The following is a 16,851-nucleotide window of genomic DNA, read 5'->3' as shown; positions in this document are numbered from 1 at the left end:
CATAAAACCTAAAAATATTACTCTAACTTCTCCCCACCTTTCTGTGTAAAAGCAGAGCTGGACATAACGAAATTCTCTAACTTACCTTGTTTGATAATAGGTCATAAGAACACCACTCCAGAACGGGCCCTGCCCCACACTTGGGAGAAAGAAATGCTGCACAGAGAGGCCAAGAAGAATCTAAACAGACATGCCTTGCTGGGTTTCTCTACTCAGTCTATAGCATTAGATCATTCCCTTTTTGTCCAATCACATTTCTACAAAATTGTCCACTCTTCATCAAATTTAAGAGTAAAAATGGATAGTTTTCCCTGTATCTTTGGGCCTTTACCTCGGAGGCTCCCGTCACATAAAACTTTGATTAAATAAACATGTTATGCTTTTGTCTTGTTAACCTGCTTTTGTTAAAGGAGTGTGGCTGTGACCCTTATGACGGGGAGGAAAGGGATGACCCCTTTTCCACCCCTACACTCCATGCTTCCTTCAGAGAAGGAACTCAGCCTTTTGGTGAAGACAAGCTACTTGCGATTTCCCAACAATCTTGAGATCAGATTAATACACTGAAACAGCTGTACCAGAGGGAAAGACAGATAATATTTAAATCTCTCAGAGTCATAAGAGTTGCTAATTATTAAATACCTAATTGGTAACAAGCATTGTGTGGTACAACTGACATATACATTATCCTAGTCTTCAGACAACATTGCAAGAAAAGTGATTTCACACCCATTTTACAGATGAAAAAACTCATTCTTATAGAATAAGGTGCCCTACATTGCAAATAGATGAGCCAGGTTTGCGTTCAAAAATGTAAATCCATGACAAAGTCCCTACTCTTTCAATTAACCCTCAAAGTATAGATTGGAACGCCCCCCACTACATTTTGGGGCCATCCAAATTTAAAATCAATAATACTTGCAAGGCCCTGCACAATCTGGCCCCAATCTATTTTGCCTCACAGGAACACTTATTTCAAAGAAACCAGCCCATTCATTATTAACCCAGTAACACCTAAAATGTAAAAAAAAAAAACATTTCTTTACCTCTGAATTCTACCCATCAGATCCTATTTCTTCTATAGCAAAGCCTCCCCTAGCTAGCCTAGACTAAAGAGCCCTCCCTCTTTCCTTCCTTTCATCTTAATCTGACTTCAGAGACTTGGTCCTGAACTACTGTTTTGTATGATCAATTAGTTTTCTACATTTGATATCTATTATATGCACAATTAACAGTAAGCTCTATAGAAACCGTACTTAAAATAGTACTTAGACTACATACTTTCTTATAAGCTCCACGGAATCTACCACAGCATCTCAACCTCTTAGGTACTTCAAATATTAATCTGCAAAGAGGGAATACAGATCATATATTAGTAAAGAACTAACTTTCATTTGAATTCCCAGTGTCATTAGTTAACAGCACAATCTCAAGCAAGCTTCCTTTTTATTCATCTAAGTTATTATAAATTTATAATGTATAAATTGGCTAATAAAAATATCTACCCACAAAGGATAACTATGAAACATGAGTGAGATGATGTAAGTCAAAGCACTCAGCAGACGCCTGCACATGGTAAACAGTATTTTTTTTTTTTTAACAAATGTTAGGTCTCCTTAAAATTCTTGAGAAGTAGCTATTTACAGGCATCTTTAAAGACTTCAGGGAAACCATTTACATACATATTCTATAATTATGTCTTCATTAATTAATAAGGTTTAAAATATAAAAATACATCTTTAAAACCATAAATAGCTATTTCCATTATAAAAGAATTTTATTTTTTTCCTAAATTTTATTTTTTGCCAACACAATTTTATAATGGTAAAGAAATGATTTTTTTTTTTTTTTTTTTTTTTTACAAAAAGATATTTACCCACAATCTCATTACTCCAACACATCAACTGTTCTTTATTATTTTCTGCTTTTCTTTCTAGTTCTTGGTCATACACTCGCATATTTTACTAATACATTCATCTCTCTTTCTCTCTCTCTCTCTCTCTCTCTCTCTCACACACACACACACATACACACACACACACACCATATCTGTCATGTGAGACTCCTGGGTCACCGTTGCCAGATGTGTTCCCTGGACTTTGGACTTCCCAGTCTCCAAAACTGTAAGCAATAAATTTTATTTTCTTACCAATCACCCAGTTCTAGGTGTTTTGTTTTAAGCAACAGAAATGGACTAATATAAATTTTCATAATCATTTAATCCTCACATAATATCCTAATGAAGCTAACATCACAATTTAACCACTTTCCTGCTGCTAGACAACTAAGATTCTTTTTTTGAATTTTATTATTATAATCATAACATTTAAAGAACATCTTCATACAAAAGGATTTTTTTTTTTTAACATTCACACACATAAGTTTTTTCTTTTAAATTATTGGGTCAAAAAAGTACAAGCATTTTTATGTCTACACAGCACTGTAACTGCACACAAATTGAACTGTAAAGAGTTTAACAATGTGCACAGATATTGAACTAGGTAAGTGATCAACAACTACCAAGAGTGAGTGAAGTCCAAGTTTCACCACCACCCCACCAGTATTGTTTCCACAGGGTATTTTAAATCATTTCCACTAAATAGACTCTATCATACTCCTGGTAGGAATATAAACAGGTGCAACCTCTCTGGGGGCAATTTGACAAAAATTCCACACTGGGTCCTTTTCCTAGAAATATACTTGAGTTCACACATAAAGATCTTCTGACCAGGAACTTCACCATTTCTAACAATAAAGCCTAAAAACAATCTAAATAATCCAACAGGGAAATGGTTAAAATTAGCGTGCTTGGCTGCACACTAAAATTACCTGGGAAGGGTTTCACAGAGACAGACACACAAAGCCCCAAACCAAACCAACTAAGTCAGGATCTGTAAGAGAGTGGTCTGGGCATTTAAACCTTTCTAGGTAACTTAAAGTACAGCCAGACTTGAGAACTACTGGGCTAAGTATAATGAATGCATTTATTTAAAGGAATACAAGGTAACTATTAGCAAAATGCAGAACAGTGCATACAGTATTTCTGGTAAGGGAAAGAGAATATTTTTTTTCTTGCATTTGTACAGAATATTTCTGGAGGTATACAAAAGAAGCTGGTATAATAATGGTGGCCTTTGGGAAGAGGGATTGGGGTATGAAGTGAGAGGCTTATAATTCAACATGTTTTGTATTGATTTTTAACCAGGTGCATTTAAAAATTGATAATGTTTACTTAAATCAAACCATAATTTCACGTATAAACAATTTTTCAGGAACATATGGCACTAAGCAATGTATTGCAATCCCAAAGCAGGGGCCAGCTAGAACCCTGCACACTTGGAAAGAACCAGCTGGCTACCAAGGGTCCATCTTTGCCCTCTGGGCAGGGCCAGTAGTTCCTGCCACCTCCTTCTGCCCTAGCAACTAACTTATTTGATGTACCATTCTAAAGCAAACAGTCATTGCCTGATATGCTTGGGAAAAATGTTTACTCATAGCGCGCTTCCTCACAGTGTAGGCCAACATTAATGATATGTTAGTCTGGGGCATACTCTTCTAAGAGCATGTCAGATTCACAAATCCATTTTAAAATTAGTTTTTGAAATGGAAAAATCATACATGGAAAGCAGAGATGATTCCATCTATTTTCTAAAATACTCACTTCACGTAACAGTCTCCGTAGGGTTCAGAATACTAACATTGTTTTCATAGTTAAGTGTGCTATATCTTAAATTTGAAAGAACCAATTTGTTCCTTTCATTCTATGATGTATTTCAGTTTTATCAAGCCACACAAGAATTCAAATGAATCTAAAAAGTATGTAGAACAGCGTTCTACATTATCAACACACAGCTAACAATTTCATAGCTTCACAGATATTATTTAAATACTGTTTCCATAGGTCATTTCTGACATCTGTGGGATTCTGCAACTGGATCTCAGATATATCACTTAAACAAGTCTCTTTTTTTAGTTTTTTTGGGGGGTTAGGGGGCAGGTCAATCGACCCTTAGAAGCACATGCCCTATCATTTCGATACCAGAAAAATAATTCGCTAATATTAATGGAAAGAAGGAAATTTCTTTGAGTTGTCTGTAAAAAGATTCCTCTAAAAAAAAGTCATAATGCATGCCAGAAACATCAAGAAAGGCAATTCCCTAATAAAAGCATTAACAAGAGATCAGCTTCTGGAATACTAGAGACTCTTTAAGGATCATTAGTTTTCAAAATCCTTAAATTCATTCATTCAACAAGTATTTCATTAAATGCCAACTTCCTGCCAAGGACTGCATTAAGCACTACAGACACAATGGCAGGGCTAGGATTTAGAAGAACTCTCATATCCATGCTCTAACCATCATATGTATGTTTTCTGGTTTCATTCACAGTTACTCTCAAATGTATGGTTTAAATTTAAAAGAGAAGTTTAATTTCTGGCATCAAATTTAAAAGATATTCTTGTTACTATTTCTCAATAATATTTTATAAAATAAAAGAACTTGAGTAAATGAGGATAGCTAATTAAGAGCTAAATGATAACAAACATACTTTTTCCCCCTAATAACCCCAGAGGTTTTGACTGTAACACAGACAAAAGAAAATGTCCAATTTTCTGGGCACACCACAGGGAGAGAGTTGACAGTATCAAGTATTTATAAGGTATTGAAGGCAAAACTAATTAGACTGGTGATTTTGTTTCTGCTTCCTAGCACATTCTAAATCAACACCTGTTTCATCTCTTGAGGAATGTGTAGGTTAACATCTAACTTCAACTTGTGAAAAAAGAGTTGCCATGACAACATGCAACTATTCTTACTGGAAATTAGATTGAGGTCCCCACCAGATATGTAGGTTTTCAATCCGTCCCCCTCACCTTTTGGGTAGTGAACTTTTACTGCCCCAGTGCCCACTCTCACTTAGACAACCTGCATGAATTGGTTGTCATTTTCAATTAGACATCAGTAGATAAACACCAATGATCATTTATTTAAAGGCATTATATCACATACAATAATGCTCTTATTTATGATTAAAAACTACCGGCCAGTCACCAATATAAATAAATAAAATAAAAATAAAAAGTCAGGTGTGATGATACAATCATCTTCATATAAAGCAATACACATACCTCTTTGTAGCTCTATGCTGGGCACAAATTCTAGATAGAGTATAATCTATGAATTAAGCACATCTACAGGGGCAAAGAACTAGAAAAACATTCTAAATATATATAAAAATGAAAGGCATACAATTCAGGAGAGAAGAAAATGATAATCAGGGATCCAGTCTCATGCTCATACTAAAATTTTACGTAACAGAAAGAGCACTCTGCTATACAACACTTATACACAACAATATAGTGTCAATGGCTGCATTTTATTGCACTTAATGTATTATTTCACTATAAACAGAAAGTGCAATAAGAAGAAAAAATATGTAGCACAATGTATGAGAAGGCACATTGTCCTTTTCAGAAGTCCATTATAAAGGCAGCTGGACAGATTCTGGCTGAACACAAGTGGGATGCCAGCCCATCCCCTTCCATCCCCATCCCAACCTCCCATTCAAGCACTGGTTACAAAAGTGCCTGTGTGGCCATGAGAAGTGAGTCATGGATGTTCCACTTACAGATTGGGTGGAGTTGAGGGAAATCACTATTACATGCCCAGTTAGATGTAAAAGTCCATCCTGTTTTTCCTCTTTTACATAATAATCATTTTTCACAAATCTAAGACAAAGAATGCTTGGTAAGTAGGAACTCAAATATTTCAGCACTCTTAAAGGAAGGACTTTTACAGCCAAGTACATGATCTCATAGTCCAGGCCTAACAATTCACACTAGGCAAGCAACTTGTAAAATCAGTATAAAACATTTGTTTCTTTTCGCCCACACCAAGAAAAACAGTGGCTAGTGAAATAAAGCACATTACCAGTTCCCAAATCAGATTCACCCACCAGGAGTTCATACTGGCAGCCAAAGCATTTCACAAGTGCAAGGACAATCTTTTACAACTTCCTTTGCCAAGGAAACACAATGGCAAAGTGGCTTCCTTAAGCTGACCTTACAGGGAGGGAGCTGGCTCAATTGGTTAGAGCATGGTGCTGATAACACCAAGGTCCAGGGTTCGATCCCTGTACCAGCCAGCTGCCAAAAAAAAAACAAGACAAAAAAACTGACCTTATGAGCAAACCATGAGAAACATAACCTAAAGCAACAACAGTGAAAGCCAGTGCTCTCTTTGGAGCTATACATTCTATATTAAAAGATCACATTCCCCAGTCCATCTCTCAATATCACTTAATAAATTAAATAACAATGTGTAACATGACAAATTCACATTTCAGAACTTAAAATTATAATACACACGTTTTAGCTTTAAAAACGCCTCATCCAGGCCTCTTAACTTATGCAACTTCCTTCGAAATCTTTTCTAACCACGTTTCAAATAAAGCTTGAGACTTTATTTGCTCCTAAACTGAGCTCTGAGCCTCTGTGAAGACTACGCTGGACTCTGAGCTGGACTCTGAGCTGAGGCTCAGGTGAAGGAGTGACCTTGCCAACTAGCAAAAATTTTGTACATACATATTGACTGTAATTATTAACATCCCAGTAAGCTTGACCTCCTAAGATTTGTAATGAACTTAGATTTTTTTTTTTTTTTTTTTGTCTTTTCCGTGACCGGCACTCAGCCAGTGAGTGCACTGGCCATTCCTATATAGGATCCGAACCCGCAGTGAGTGAGTGCACTGGCCATTCCTATATAGGATCCGAACCCGCGGCGGGAGCTTCGCCGCGCTCCCAGCGCCGCACTCTCCCGAGTACGCCACAGGCTCGGCCCGTGAACTTAGATTTTTAAGTGCATTAAAATTCACAACAAACACATCACTTTTAATAACAGGAAATATCAATTATTTTAACAAAGAGGAAAAATTCTATGAAAAGTTTTTATTCAAATCAGGTTTCTTCACAAACATTATACTTACCCTATTCTCTCAGAGTGTAAGATACTCTAAAGATTATTTAATATTTAAAATAATTTAAATCACAAAAGCAATACAAATTCATTAGAGCAAAATCCAAAAATACCAACAAAAAATAAAACACAAAAAAATAAAATAAAATGTTTACCCACCTCTTGGCAACCACAGTTAATATGTTGGTGTACAGTGTTGCTAACCCTTTCTGCACATGCATAATCACATACTCCTATTTTTAAATGTTATTCATATAAATTTATATCTTCCTTTTACTTTTTCTATTGAGAATATATAAATACCTTTGGGGGGGTGAGTGTGTGTAAAATTATGATCTGAAAAAGCAAATATACCATATTCCTGGAAATATTTCTGAATGCTCAGTCACCTCTATCCAGGTTTGAATTACTGCCTGCCGCCTCTCTTTAATACTCCTCTCAAAACATAGGGTCTCTGTTTCACCACTGACTGCATAAAGGTTTAGAAACTAACAACAACAAAAAACCATGTCACTTCAGCTGTGTTTCAAGTCTCTCATCTACAGAAAGAAACAGCCTCTAAAAAATTTTAATAAAGCCTCAGTAGGAATAACACTGAGCTCCATGACCTAAAAAGCAATTGGTAATACTTAAAATCATTTTGTATTTCATTTTCTTTTCAAAAGATTTTTCATACTTGTTCTATTACCCCCTCACCACATCTCTATTACATAAGTGGTGCTGTCAGTTACAAATGACAGAACTGAGGACCAGAGACATGAGCCTTGTTCAGTCTCACATTAACATGGCGCACGAGGCCTCCTGAATCTGTCTTCGAAGTGCTTTTAACAGAATCCACTGGATTATTAGATGGAACAGTTACCTTCCTCACCTTTGCTAAAAATTACTAGTAACCTCCCACAGTTCATGGTATGTTTCAGGACAAGAAGATATGATGTAAGGCAGCAAGCAAGACAATTTCCAGAAACACTTTTAGAAAATAGTAAAAAGAAATCAAAACTGCTATTTATGCGTCACATGTGTTATGTTATGGGAATTAAACATGTGAGTGTACTGGAACAACACTGTTTTTTCCAGAATATTCTCCACCCTACGTCAGCAAAATCTCATTAGAAATACCTGCATCTGGGGAGCTAGCAGTGGGAGGGGAGGAAGCAGTTCTGTGCAAGGGAAGAGTAAATCATAGTCCACTTCAATCATACCAAGCAGAAGAACAGTGAGTTCTTAATCCTGTACTTAATATAAAACACTTTATCAGTGTTTGATTTATCTGTTTGTTATAGTTTCCAATGTGTTGTCTGCTGTTTATTCATCTTAGTGTATAATCTGTTGTCCTTTAGATTGTAGACACCAGTAGGCAAGACTATGGGTATCCTATCTGGATTTGTACAGGTGAAGCACCAAGCCACAAGCACAGGATGGTAAGTAGATTAAATTACATTTATACCAACCCTTTAACAGATTACTTAAATTTGCTGTAACAGAACAATGGGAATTAGCACTGACTGGGCCATTTGGCCTAGGTAGGTGTTCAAAATGGGGGTGAGGGAGCTGAATCTACTCTTTCTGGCATTTACATAACTAGTTACCAAGCAGCTGCAATGCTTTCATTTACTCTTCCTATCCCAAGTACTATATATGCTTACTCACTTCATTTAACTGGTACAGAATAAAATAAAATATTTGATAGCCCATTATCTTTTTCACCTCCTTGTTACATCCACTAATTTACCAGACATTTAAAAAACAAATCTTAAGATAATACTTTAAATTTGAACCAGACATGTAAGTCATCAGGCATACTCTAGCTTTTCAAAAGTCCTATGTAAACATGCTGGCCTTAAATTCAAGGTAACCAAGAACCCAGTTCTATTTCTGACTTGTGTCACTGTACAAATCTTTTTTTTTTGGTCCTAATTTATCCTTCTGGAACAAAGGGTTATTAAATATAAACTTACATATAAATTAATTAAAAGTGAAAAGCATTCTGAAGAGCAGCCGATAGAGAACTCCCTCAAATTTCAAAGATCACAACGCAATTTTACAACTTTAAATGGAGTTTAAAATTTACAAATACCATAATCATATAGTGTTCCTGCCTTTTTCTACCAAACATGCAAATCTGAATTTTGATTCCTTTTCTGTTTTCCTAGCGACCTCTTCCCTTAAAGCTATGAAAAGGGCTTTTTGTTGGGATCCTAAATGAAATACACAAGAAGGAATCTCAACTGTGATGATCCTCTTTTTAGATCAAATGCCAGAAAGCACAAAGATCTGAAAATGACCTGTGATATAAGCTACTTATATTAAAAAACAAATTTCCTCTCATATGTTTTACTGTTTTACTGAAGGAATGAGGAATATTACAGTATGTACTAGAGGAATGAGAGAACATTAAGAAATCCAGAGAAATGATTAGGAAGTACACAAGAGTAACATCAAGGGCAAAACAATTCTTCAAAGAAGGAGAAAAGTTTAAAATAATTAGTGAAAGTCTATCACAGAAACAGAAAAGATATAAAAGGTTTCCACAAACTCTAAAGCAAAAAATAAAAACGTAAAAAGTTAGATTGTACTTTTGTTTAGTTTTTTTTTCCCCAAGATACACTACAAAACTACCAAAAAAGTCTACCTGAATCCTCAGAGGACCTTTCATTTTCCAGATCTACAAGTTACATCGTATATTTAAATGCACTAAAGAATACAAATTCATGTTAGGAACACTTGATTTTTAATCTAAGGCTTTTATCTTAACTTGTAGAAATTATGCAACTACAAAGCGGACTCCCAAGGGCAGCTAATCCCCTGTGTGACACGCTCCCTTCCCCGAAAAGCAAACACCAGCTCCTGTTTGGTAAAATCTGGATAAAATGAAACACAGAGTCATTATTTTTTATGTAAAGAGAGGGAAATTTTTCAGGAGGCTTTTCACAGGAGGGCTACACAGCATCTAAGAGTTAGTCCAGGTGAAGAGCACAAAAGGCCTTGTGTGAGTGTCCTTTGTTAATGTAGTGAGCACTGGTGATTTGACCCCATCCTCCTGCATCTTTGCTGACATCTGCTACTTCATCTCCTTTTCCATGGAGAGGACACTACTGGTGCTCTCACATCAAATGGGTTGTTCAACTGAAATCTCCAAGTTCTCCAAAAACAACTACCTCAAAAACTTACAGAAAATAAAGAGGGCTGGCCCATTAGCTCAGCTGGTTAGAGTGTGATGCTGATAATGCTAAGGTCCAGGGTTCAAGCCCTGTACCAGCCAGCCAACAACAGTAAAAAATTCCTAATGAGGTCAAGAGAAAAAAAACTAGTTGGCAGAATTTTCTGTTCTTCATTATATACCAATGAGAAGTCAGAACGCTTATACTGAAAATGTTCCCACAAAGTGGGAATCAATTTCCCTAATGCGACCAGACCCTAAATATAGCCACAATTTTTTTGTTCAAAATACACCCATTTAAACTTGTGGATGGAGGAACTGGTGGTGGACAACTGGACAGGGAGCATAGGAAACAATGACAGTGTAACTCCACTATCTCTAACCAGCATAAAAATGGCTTTAAATATCCTTGGCAAGGGCTGCCAAAGTAAAGACACTTGTAACACACATGCCCCTTTCTCTCTAGGCTTTCTTTGTACCCTTGATTGAGTCTGGGTTACTGGAAGAGAAGGGAAGAAATTACACACCCTGAGTCTAAAGTAATCCTACCATTCCAAGAAGGTATATGGCATCACAACTACTCAGAGCAGTGAAAGGCATAGAAGTCCCTACTTAAATTATAAGGATTCAGTTAGCCTAATGGAAACGTGAGAACTTAACTAGGGTCTTTTAAAGTCCTCAGAGTTTACCTTCCAAACAACACTACTCACACATAAACCACAAAAATACTGGCTATGTAATTTTCACATGACTATAGTGAGGGACTGTGTGTTTTAAATGAATGGAATTCAGGAAAAGCAAAATCTAGAACATAAAACTTAATCCAAAATTTATTGCAAAGTTTCGCTTGAAATTTTTAAAAGGTTTATAATGCTGGGTCTAGACGTGTTGAGCAATAAACTGCTTTTGCAAGACATTTTGGCCAAAAAGCACCTAGCAGAGTGTCGGAATTGGGAGTAGATGCTCAATAACAATTATGCTGAAAAACCATTAAAGTTAAATAAACGAACTTCTCAACATAAGTATGCTGAAAGGCAATACAGCTCATTTTAAGGCATCTTTTAAAAGTTAGCCCTTGAAAGGAGAATATAGCACAGGGATTTTTAAAGACTGGACTCTGTGGTCAAACTCCTTAGGTCAAAACGCAGGCTCTGCCACTTACAGCTGTGGATCTTCAGGAAGCTACTCACGCTCTCTGTGGATTTAAGTTTCCTCACCTGTAAAATGGCAATCATAGTAGCTCCTACCTCACAGCGTTCTTTGAGAAATAAATGAGAGAAATGAACATAAAGCATTTCATACAGTAAACGCTCGACAAATGCTAGCTATTATTATTCAAAGATATACGTTCAGAAGATAGGATCTGTTAAATATATGCATCAGCTTTGTTAAACTGAAATCTCAGATGTCTCATAAAAGCATTTTACTCCCCCTTCCCACACACCATGCGGCATTAACCGTCCAGATGACGGAGAAATTACATACTTTCATTCACCCGTCTGAGAGCTTGTCATATTCAGCAAGAAAGAAGAAAGATGCCTTTTTCGTGGATGCTGCTCCTTCACAACTTCAAAATACTGTCACGTACACAAATAGGTTGAGGCTACCCTCAAAATGACAGCTCAAGCTTGGCAGGGCCCGCAGAGGCACCCGGGCGGCTCTGCCCCGAAGGGGTTCATCCCATACACGGCCAATCTCCCACCTCCAGAGCCAAGCAAAGCGCACGCCCAGGAACCCCAAGGAACACAGGAGAACTCTTTGATCGGGGAAGGACCCTGAGTTGTGGAGAGGAAGGAAGGAAGGAAAGAAGGGCCGTTCAGGGTCACAGAGGGTCCGGAGCCACACTCGGATCCGGCGCGTCCACGATGACAAGCCTCGGGACCGGGTGCCGGCGATGGGCAGCGACGTCCCAGGCGGCCCGCTCCCCTCCTTCCCTTCCCGGGCGAGCTCCGAAGCCAACTCTGGTCCCGAGCCAGACTCGCCCCTCGGCGCCCCCCTCACCTAAAGGCGGGTCCTTCCTTGGGAGCCCTGCCCTGGGCAGACGCCGACGCGGAGCTGCTGCCGCCGCTGCCCCTTTTGTTGAAGAGCTTCTGGAGCAGGGTCGGGGCCATGATGCTGCTGCCGCTCCGGCCGTGGCGCTCGGAGGGCCGGCGGCTCAGCGCGCAGTCGGGGGCGGCGGCCGCGGCGGCGGGGCCATCGCGACGGCGGCGGCGCGGCCGCCCAGCCTTGCGGGAGCGCGGGGCCGCTGCGGCTGAGTAACTCTGCTCGGCGCCCGGGCCGCCGGCGGTCGGTCATATGACTGAGCCGGCCCGCCGCCGCCGCCTCGCGCGCTGACAGTTATCTCCTGCGGGAGGAGCCCGCAGCTCCACGGCGGCGGCGGCGGCGGCGCGGGAGGAGCGCCGCGGCCCCGGCAGCGGCCATTGGCCCGGCGGTCGCCCGCCCCGGGCTCACGTAACCCCGGCGGGAGGCGCGGCCGGGATGGAGCGGCCCAGGGCTCCCGGCACGCGAGGGGCGGGGGCGGGGGCGGGCACGCGCTTAAAGGGGCCGGCGGGGCGGGGGCGGGCGCCGCGCTGCCGGGGCGGGTGGCCGTGGGGGCGCAGCTCCGCAAGCCGCGTGGGGTCGGTCCCTGAGGAGGCTTCGGTTTTTCGTAACAGCGAGAAGGCTGCGGGTGCGATCTTTGTTCTTTTTGAGACAAAGCCCTTGAACTTGGGTCCTCACTTTGTGCAGGTCCGGGGGCTCGTTTGTGGAAGGCATGTTCTGCGGGAGAGGGTTCAGTGCGTGAGGCTGCTGCTTCAGAGGGCTGCGATTTGAAGCGCTCAGCACCCGAGGTATTGGCACGTTTCTTCCATTTCCAGATTCGATTTCTCCAGGCTTTTTAACACTTAATTTAAACCAATAATTCACATCATTTGTTCATTTTGGCGTCTTTTATATAACTATACCGTGGTTATATAAAAAGTTGCATGTGAAATGTGAAGGCCCCCCCCCCCCCCCTTTAAAAAAAAAAAAAGCATGGAACTCTACATAGATTTAGAAACTCAAGAGAGGCTATTTTGTAGCAAGGAATTGCTTTTCTAATACATACTTAACAATCAAGGCACATAATAATCTGTTACCAACGGCAGATATTTGGTTTGGGGAAGGGTGTAGTTAATTGTATTTTTCCTTTCCTGCCCAGTCTCCTTGAGAATTTAAGCCTGTGTGGTGCAGGGCTCCCAACAGCCTGTGCTACTGAAGGACGTTACCAGACATCAAGCAGCTTAATTTGTTTCATAGCGTTGGGCTCTACAGTTGTTCCGATGATGGGTAATAGAGCTAAAGTTAGTAAGATCCCAACACTGCCTCTCCTACCTTCTCCTTCATGAAGTGAACAGTGACTCACCTGGGCTCTCTTAGACTTGTTCAAAGGAAGACTTTTGGAGACTCAAAAAGGCAAATGTATTTCCTTAAATATGAGTAGTCAGAAATTTCTGTTCTGGGCCTATTTTAATTTGCATTGTCATTTTTTTATTGTGTAGGTTTCTGGCCTTGGTTGGAAACTAGCTGTGAGTAAGAATGTGCTGAAATTTCACAAAGGAAAGGGAAAGGTGGTGGAAAAACTCAGTCTTTTTTTTCTTCAGACTTTTACTGTTAAAATGGTAGATTAGGTGTTCATGCTGGTGAGCATTCATTCTCTTGCACAATTGAGTGTACACAGAATCCTGATTTGCACCGTTGCTGTCTCGCTTGGTTTGCTGAGGGCCTTGACCTCATGGGGCTGCTAGTATTGGTCAGTATTCTATACAGTAGGTATTGGCTTCATCTGTGGTGACTTTATCAAGACAAGTTATTCTATGGCTGGCAACACACCATCCTTCCTTACCCCGTCCTTGGTCAGAAAATGTCCTTTATACTCCAAACTAAAATGTACATACTCCCTGTGATCCTAGCAGTTTTCATAACTGCATATTGAAGAGGAATTTGACATGGTGTCTCTTGTTCTTTCTCCAAGGACTATTTCAGTTCCAGCCCAGTCCAAGTGTACAAGATCATTAAAAAGAGGCAGTTAAAAAATCCTAGCCTGCCCCAGCTATCGTCTTCAATTTTGTTCTTGACTGGACAGCTATAAAGGGAGAGTGTGCATTTAAAATTACTAAGGACAAGTCTTCAGTCAGGGGAGAAAAAAGGAACTGAAATGGTTCCCCTCTCTTCTCTTTCTCCCTTATGCTTCCTCTCAGCATCACATTCTTCTCATCCTAGTTCTGGCCACACATCCCGCTTTGGATTTTTAAAGTACACAAAAATCCTAGCCAACGGAGTTACCGGAGACAGGTCTAGACAGCTCTCCCGGACTCAACAGTTTTCTTCTTGGCTATTCAAGGACTCTACAAAAACCCAATCTTGCCTACCATCCATTGGTCACTGTCTGGTCCCTGAAGCTTGTCATAGTCCCAATCTCCAGCACTGGTCATGTGGCTTGTCTCTCAAGTTCATACCTCTCCTTCATTCACCTCATCCCACTCTCTCTGTCTTAGAAAGTATACCAGCTGGCTGTTCCTGTATGCATCTGTCAGGGGAGCAAGGAGTAAGACAATATCCTGAATGCTTGGAGATGACAGTATAACACTAAGATGGGAAAGGGGGAGTTGTAAAGGGCTGACTTACTTATCTTGGCCCATTCTTAGTCCTGGTAATAATTCTTCTCAGTTAATTAGTGTATATTCTGTAAGTTGTTTTAGTTTTGCTTCTACAGTTAGACTGTCATAGACACAGTTTATATAACCTACCTCTGTTACCTTCTTCTTCCTAACAGGAGGCAAGAAAGAAAGGAGCTGAAGGAGGAGTAATTCTGGAAAAATTTTCCTCACTCTTAATAGAGAAGTATAGGGTGTTTTTTCTTTTTTTTTTTTTCCTTTGGGTGTAGTATGTCTAGATATAATGCTACAACTATCTTTCTACAAGCCTGAGGATGAAAGCAGGACTGTAGATGGCAGAGCAGAGGTGGAAGCAAGCTGGATCCTTGATAACATTATTGAACCACGACATTCTGTACCTAAGCTGACACTCTCCTTTAGGTGAGATAATACTTCTATTATCTGAAGCCAAAAGCAGTCTATGAGAGAGGTTCGTGTTTTCTGTTCTTTTATTTGTTGTTATGTGAGCCAAATAAACCCCGATCTATTTATCTCTCAGTATGCCAGAGAGAATACTCATCACCAGTAGTTCAGTTCTATTTTTTCAAGTTTTTAAGTCATTTTGGAAATCATTTACAAATGTAAAAATAAGGGAATAGGGGCCAGCCTGTGGCTCACTCGGGAGAGTGTGGTGCTGATAATACCAAGGCTATGGGGATGGCCGGTTAGCTCACTGGTTGTTGAGCGTGGTGCTGACACCAAGTCAAGGGTTAAGATCCCCTTACCAGTCATCTTTAAAAAAAAAGAATAAGGGCGCAGTAAAATAATTATTTAATAAATTTTAATTTAAACGTAGCAAACTTAATTTTTTATTGCATATCTTACTGTATTTGAAGGAATATTAACCCTAAAATGTGAAATCTCCTTTGAATACAACAACAGAACTTATCAATCAGCATACATGAACCAGGAACACAATCATTTTGTAAATATTCATTCCAGATTTCAGATACATTTCTAATGGTTTTAGCTTATCATTACTTTTGCTTTTTCTTGCACTTGAGTAAACAAAAAAGCAATGCTTTTGAAAACTTTGATGGCTCATTTTGTTGAAAAGAGGATAGCCATATTCTTTGCTTCTTAGTTAAAAACTTTCATTTTTAGATTTATGAACACCAATTAGAATTAGCAATTCAGTGAATTTTTTCATCTCTATCTCATACATTTCCTTCCATTCACCTTTGTATATACATCTGCCTTATCATATGTTGACTTACAAATTATGTGAAGTGTATTTGTACAACATCATAACAGATGACAAAATATATCACACATGTTTTGGGGATGGCTCAGGTTCTTGTTGCAAAACATTGAATAAGGAAGTCATTCCTGCTAAATGACTATTTGGATGAGAATACCATATTTTCTTTTTATCCTTAAATATATACTGTTGAGGGCTGGCCCCGTGGCTCACTCGGGAGAGTGCGGCACTGGGAGCGCCGAGGCCACGGTTTGGGAACCTATATAGGGATGGCCGATGCGCTCACTGGCCAAGTGTGGTGTGGACGACACTGTGCCCCAAGGGTTGCGATCCCCTTACCGTTCAAAAAAAATATATATATATATACATATATATACATATATATGTGTATATGTGTGTGTGTGTGTGTGTATATATATATATATATACTGTTGAATCATCAATTCTTGAGTTTGAGAAAATTTATCTAGGATATTGTCATCTAAATACTCATAGTCTGAGATTTCGCTTACATGATAAATTTCACCATCATCATTAAAGTCTAGAGTTCTTCTGTCTGTCTCTTTTTATTCACCTTCTGATTTTTCTAATATTCAGAAATGTTTTCCTATATCAATTTTCTTCTCTTTACCATTAAAGGAAGAAAATGAAATTCTGAATTTGCATCAGTGATTAATAAAAGCTTTAAAACAACAATAACAAATCCTACAAAGATAGTATCTCCAGTTTTTTTTTTTTTTACCCTCTTAAAAGAGGATGCAGTATTTGGGGCATTAGAATAAGATACAGAAGGATGATCTGATAGTGATGACTTATTTCAGCCTTCTAGGTAATACAAAATTCATC

The 16,851-nt window shown here is 39.2% G+C and overlaps 2 protein-coding genes across 3 annotated transcripts in view; one reads left to right on the top strand and one right to left on the bottom strand.

Annotated features, from left to right (window-relative positions):
• Positions 1-12,422, bottom strand: part of FNIP2 (folliculin interacting protein 2) — a 226,989-nt gene extending 214,567 nt beyond the window's left edge. Inside the window, exon 1 of one of the 2 annotated variants that reach the window (XM_063107875.1) lies at positions 12,133-12,422. In XM_063107875.1, the coding sequence (XP_062963945.1) occupies positions 12,133-12,242 (110 nt within the window). In that variant the 5' untranslated portion in view covers positions 12,243-12,422. The remainder of the gene's footprint in view (positions 1-12,132) is intronic. The other variant, XM_063107874.1, reaches the window with a different exon arrangement.
• A 297-nt stretch (positions 12,423-12,719) lies between these two features.
• Positions 12,720-16,851, top strand: part of PPID (peptidylprolyl isomerase D) — a 50,165-nt gene continuing 46,033 nt past the window's right edge. Inside the window, exon 1 of the mRNA XM_063107375.1 lies at positions 12,720-12,959. The gene's annotated coding sequence lies outside the window, so the exon portion shown is untranslated. The remainder of the gene's footprint in view (positions 12,960-16,851) is intronic.

This window comes from Cynocephalus volans, chromosome 9, assembly GCF_027409185.1.
Source record: "Cynocephalus volans isolate mCynVol1 chromosome 9, mCynVol1.pri, whole genome shotgun sequence".
NCBI lineage: Eukaryota > Metazoa > Chordata > Mammalia > Dermoptera > Cynocephalidae > Cynocephalus > Cynocephalus volans.
The sequence above is the reverse complement of the archived record's forward strand: the minus strand, read 5'-3'. Positions and strand labels throughout refer to the sequence as shown.